Raw genomic sequence first — 5,238 nt, 5'->3', positions numbered from 1 at the left:
AGAAACTCTGCCAAATCAGACTGGAGCCTGGTGTTGCCATCCGGTTTCACCAGTCCTCAGTCAAATCGTCCAACCCATGCTAGCATGGAAAGCGGACGTTAAACGATGATGATGATGATGATGATATATATATATATACACACACACACCTATATACATAAAAGCACCCATTACACTCTTGGGGTGGTTGGTGTTAGGAAGGGCATCCAACCATGGAAATTATGTCAAATCAGACTGGATTCTGGTGCAGGCTTCTAGCTTGCCAGCCCTGGTCAAACCGTCCAACCCATGCCAGCATAGACAATGGACATTAAATGATGACGATGATGATACACACATTTATATACATACACACACATACATACATATACATACACACATATATACATACATACACATATACATACATATATACATACATACACACATACATATACATACACATGTGGAGGTACAATAGCCCAGTGGTTAGAGCAGCGGACTCGCGGTTGTAGGATTGTAGTTTCGAGCAAAAACACCTAAAGCTCCACGAGGCTCCAGCAGGGGGTGGTGGCGAACCCTGCTGTACTCTTTCACCACAGCTTCCTCTCACCCTTTCTTCCTGTTTCTGTTGTGCCTGTAATTCAAAGGGTCACATTCTGTGTGATGCTGAATCTCTCCAGGAACTACATTGAGGGTACATGTGTCGGTGGAGTGTTCAGCTACTTGCATGTTAATTTCACAAGCAGGCTGTTCCGTTGATTGGATCAACTGGAACCCTTGTCGTCATAACCAATGGAGTGCACATACACACACACACACATATATATATATATACATACATACTTATACATATATATAAGTATTGATTATTTTATTATCTTGATATTATGATATTTACTTTGTATTATATTATACTTATTCATTGTACGTTAAATTGTAAATTTTTTCTATATGTGACAGTGGATTTTCATCGATGAGTTCATAAACCTTGGTTCTTTTCCCTAATACTATATATTTATATATATCTTATACTGTGAAACTTAATTTAATTTTAATTTTTAATAAATTGATTTTAATTGAGTTTTTACCTGTAGTTTTGGATTTTATCCCTAATATTATTATTATATATATATAATAACAATATTAGGGAATACAATTCCAAAACTTACAGGGAAAATTCAATTTAGCAAATTCTAAATCAATGTTGTGCGTATGGTGGGACTGGGAAGGGATTATCCATTATGAATGGCTTGAATGGAATCAAACGGTCAACACGGAACTCTATGTTCAACAGATGGAACGACTCAACACGGCTATACAAGAAAAAATAGTTCTGCTGCACAACAACGCCCGCCCTCATATTGCCTATATGACCAAGGAAGCCATACAAATGCATGACTGGGAAGTACTGCCACACTCACTGTACTCTCCTGATTTGGCACCAACAGATTTCCACCTCTTTCGATCTCTTTCAAATGCTATGCACAGAGTTTCGTTCAATACTGATGCAGAATTGAGAGCATGGTTGATCAATTTTTCGAGTCGAAATTGGGTGATTTCTACCAACGAGGTATTGAAAATCTTGTTGAACGTTGGGAAGAAGTTGTAAACAACAAGGGTGAATACATTATTGATTAATTAGTTATTTTTTATTAAACCTTTTAAAAAATTTAAATTAAAAAAAAAAAAAAACGGTGGGAACTTAGTTGCCAACCTAATATAATTTAATATAATCCAATATGACAAATAAGCATTTAAATTTGATTGGGTAACTTATTTTCAAAACATGAATGGTGTTGTATTTGCTAATGGTTGAGCAGGTTGGGGGCATACAAATTGAACAGTAAAATATGAATATATCATATATAATATCGATAAAACCTTGAGAGATGAGAGACCACTGACCAAGTTTGGACCCTTTTCCTTGTTCCTGAAGGTATTTTATGGGAAAAGTGTGACTTGAAATGAACTGTTTTGTTAATTCTAATGCAGTTAAATATAATTTTCAGAAGTTCATTATTGACAGAATTTGGTTGTCTAGATTGAGGGGAATCTATGAAAGAAAAATTTCCCAAGTGGAAGTCAAACCATCACTGGCATATCTGGACACTTAAAGCTTCATTTCCATAGACAGAATGAATATTTCTTGCTGCTTCCATTCTAGAAGAGCTTTTGGATTCATACAACATGCAGTGTCTGATTTGGATCTGATCTAAATTCATTTTAACCCTTTTGATACCAATCTGGCTGAAACCACCTCTGGCTCTGTAGTACAAATGTCTTGCTTTCATAAGTTTTGAATTAAAATCTTCCACCAAACCTTAGTCACAATTTATGTTCCTAACATTAGCCTAATGATAACTAAGTTATTTTACTAAATTCTTTGTTATATTTAAAATTAATTGAAAGAAACAGAACATCTCAAAATAAATACGGTAACAAAAGGGTTAAAAGAGTAGACAAAGATATGGAATAAGATACCAATTTGAGTACATTACCTGCAATATCAGCCTCAAGGAGCAGAACACTGGCAGCAGGGGTAATACTCCTGGACCTTGTAAGGAGTTCCAAGACACAGAGTAGTGTTCCAGTTTGCAGTGATTCCTTCCTGTTTTGTAGTAGAGATTTGAAAGCTGACCCAAGGCTTGATCCCTTCAACCTCAGCTGTACAACAAATTGGAGGAATGAATTCTCGATTAACAACACTCTTACCATTTCTGAAATTTAGACAAAAGGGTCATATTGAAACAGTAGCATAAGTAGGTGAGAAAGGGTCTAATCTCAGGTAACATTTTTATGGGATCAGCAATTTGAGGTCTACTGTATAAGACTGTATAAGACCATGTGGCTTAGTGGTTAGAGTATTTAGCTCATAACCGTAAGGTTATGAGTTCAATTCCTGGAGGTGCATTGTGTCCTTGAGCAAGACAATTGATTTCACGTTGCTCCAGCCCATTCCACTGGCAAAAATGAGGGCCAACCTTGTAACATCCTGTGTTACGCTGAATCACCCTGAGAACTACATTAAGGATACGCATATCTGTGGAGTGCTCGGCCACTTGCATGTTAATTTCATGAACAGGCTGTTCTATTAATCAGATCAACTGGAACCCGCATCATCATAATCGATGGAGTGCCACCACATAAGACTGTATAAGCTTGGGAGGAGGACAGTAAACTCAAGGGTTGCTTTAGATGGCACACACTCTAGCTACACCATTGGCTCAGAACATTAAACCCTTTTGATACCAACTTTGTGTTTCAAAGTGTTCTTTCATTAAAATTTCACATTAATTTGTTTTCCAAAAACCCAATTTAATAAGTTCAAAGTTATCAAGTACCACCACTGCTTGATAATGGGAGTTGGTTCATTTATGTATCTGTGACTTAGCTGTTTTCCAAAAGAAACTGATAGATGTGATGATGAGAGTGAGTATTAAGATAATGAAAGTGATGATGACTTACCTAAAATGTTGCACAAGAGGGGAACTGATGATGATGAGCTGAGAATGACAATGATGGCTTGTGATAGCTGGTATTGGTAGTCAGTGAGAAGTGATGGTCTGATAGTAGGGTCCTTGACCAAAAGAAGTACTATATAGAGTACAGCCAACTGGACATCAGTGTTAGGGTGAACAAGGGAGGCAGCCAGGCAGGATATGGTATTGTCTGTGAAGTAACAATATTGAAGAGAGGAATAGAAATGTGTGTGTGGTAAAATCAATAAAAAATTCACAGTGAACTTGCCATGAGGTGTGGAAAAACCAGTGTTTCAGAGACAACAGTCCTTCTTCAGCAAAAAGTTGAAAGGAATGAAATTAATGAGAGACAGCTGTCTTATTAATTTCACCTCTTTAAACTTTTCCCTGAAGAAGGGCTGTGTCTGAAATGTTAGATTTTCCATTCCCCACAGCAAGTCCACTGTATTCTTTTTGTTGATTTTACTATATGTATATATAAAAGGGGTAAATACCCTACTTTGGTCATAAATGACCATGGAATTGTGCATAGAAAGTTTCCCTCCAAGGCACAAGTCTGGGCAAGGTTGTTTATGGAAGACCAGCACTTGCCCATGCACAGCTTCCCCTCTGATAACTGATGTTATCCAAGGGAAAGGCAAAGGGGCCGATACAGCTTAGCATCAATGACATCACAACTCATTTCTACAACTGAGTGAACTGGAGCAATGTGAAATAAAGTGTTTTGCTCAAGAACAAAACACACAGCCCAGTCCAAGAATTGAACTCACTACCTCAAGATTTTGAGCACAATGCTCTAACCACTGTGCCATACGCCTTCACATGTATATAATGTAGTGGTTACCACATCTGCTTTACATGTGGAAGGCCATGAGTTTGATCCTCACCAGAACCTGTTAATATTTTGTAGGTATGTGCGTGGCTGTGTGGTAAGAAGTTAGTTTGCTTCCCAACCACATGGTTCTGGGTTCAGTCCCACTGCATGGCACCTTGGGCCAATGTCTTCTACCATAGTCTTGGGCCAACCAAAGTCTTGTGAGTGGATTTGGCATTGGTGTGTTTACTGGTGTTGGTGTGTTTATAACTTAGCAGTTCATCAAAAAAGATTTATAAAATTTATAAATTATAGGTGTAGGAGTGGCTGTGTGGTAAGTAGCTTGCTTACCAACCACATGGTTCTGGGTTCAGGCTCACTGTGTGACACCTTGGGCAAGTGTCTTCTACTATAGCCTTGAGCTGACCAAAGTCTTGTGAGTGGATTTGGTAGACAGAAACTGAAAGAAACTCATTGTGTGTGTGTGTGTGTGTGTGTGTGTGTGTGTGTGCATGTGAGTGTGTGTGTATATGTTTGTGCGTCTCTGTTTGTCCACCCTCATCGCTTGACAACCGATGCTGGTGTGTTTATGTCCCCATAACTTTGCGGTGCTCTAGCATGGCCACAGTCAAATGACTGAAACAAATATAAGAATAAAAGAATTCCTTTTCCATTTTATTTTCCTTTATGCAACATCTTTGAATCTCAGTCTATGTCTTCCATGGTTGTTTTTTCCCCCTTGTATAGTTGGGAGTAAAGTATTTGTCTGGAGAGTGTGTTGTCATCCATCCTGTGTATGTGTCCCAGCCACTGTAAATTTCTCAATGAAGATTCCATCATAGGAGGCAGACTACCACATCGTAGAATCTCTCCATTCCTGGTCTCATCAAAGAGATTTTATTTGGAATTTGTGATCATCATCGTGTAACGTCCGCTTTCCATGCTAGCATGGGTTGGACGATT

General features: G+C 38.2%; 1 protein-coding gene across 1 annotated transcript in view; it reads right to left on the bottom strand.

Annotated features, from left to right (window-relative positions):
* Positions 1-5,238, bottom strand: part of LOC106878278 (uncharacterized) — a 194,885-nt gene that overhangs the window by 163,524 nt on the left and 26,123 nt on the right. The window contains exons 6-7 of the mRNA XM_052977847.1: positions 3,448-3,651; positions 2,481-2,699 (exon numbers count right to left, since the gene is read on the bottom strand). Of these exons, the coding sequence (XP_052833807.1) occupies positions 2,481-2,699; positions 3,448-3,651 (423 nt within the window). The remainder of the gene's footprint in view (positions 1-2,480; positions 2,700-3,447; positions 3,652-5,238) is intronic.

The sequence above is a fragment of the Octopus bimaculoides genome, chromosome 29 (genome assembly GCF_001194135.2).
Source record: "Octopus bimaculoides isolate UCB-OBI-ISO-001 chromosome 29, ASM119413v2, whole genome shotgun sequence".
NCBI lineage: Eukaryota > Metazoa > Mollusca > Cephalopoda > Octopoda > Octopodidae > Octopus > Octopus bimaculoides.
The sequence above is the reverse complement of the archived record's forward strand: the minus strand, read 5'-3'. Positions and strand labels throughout refer to the sequence as shown.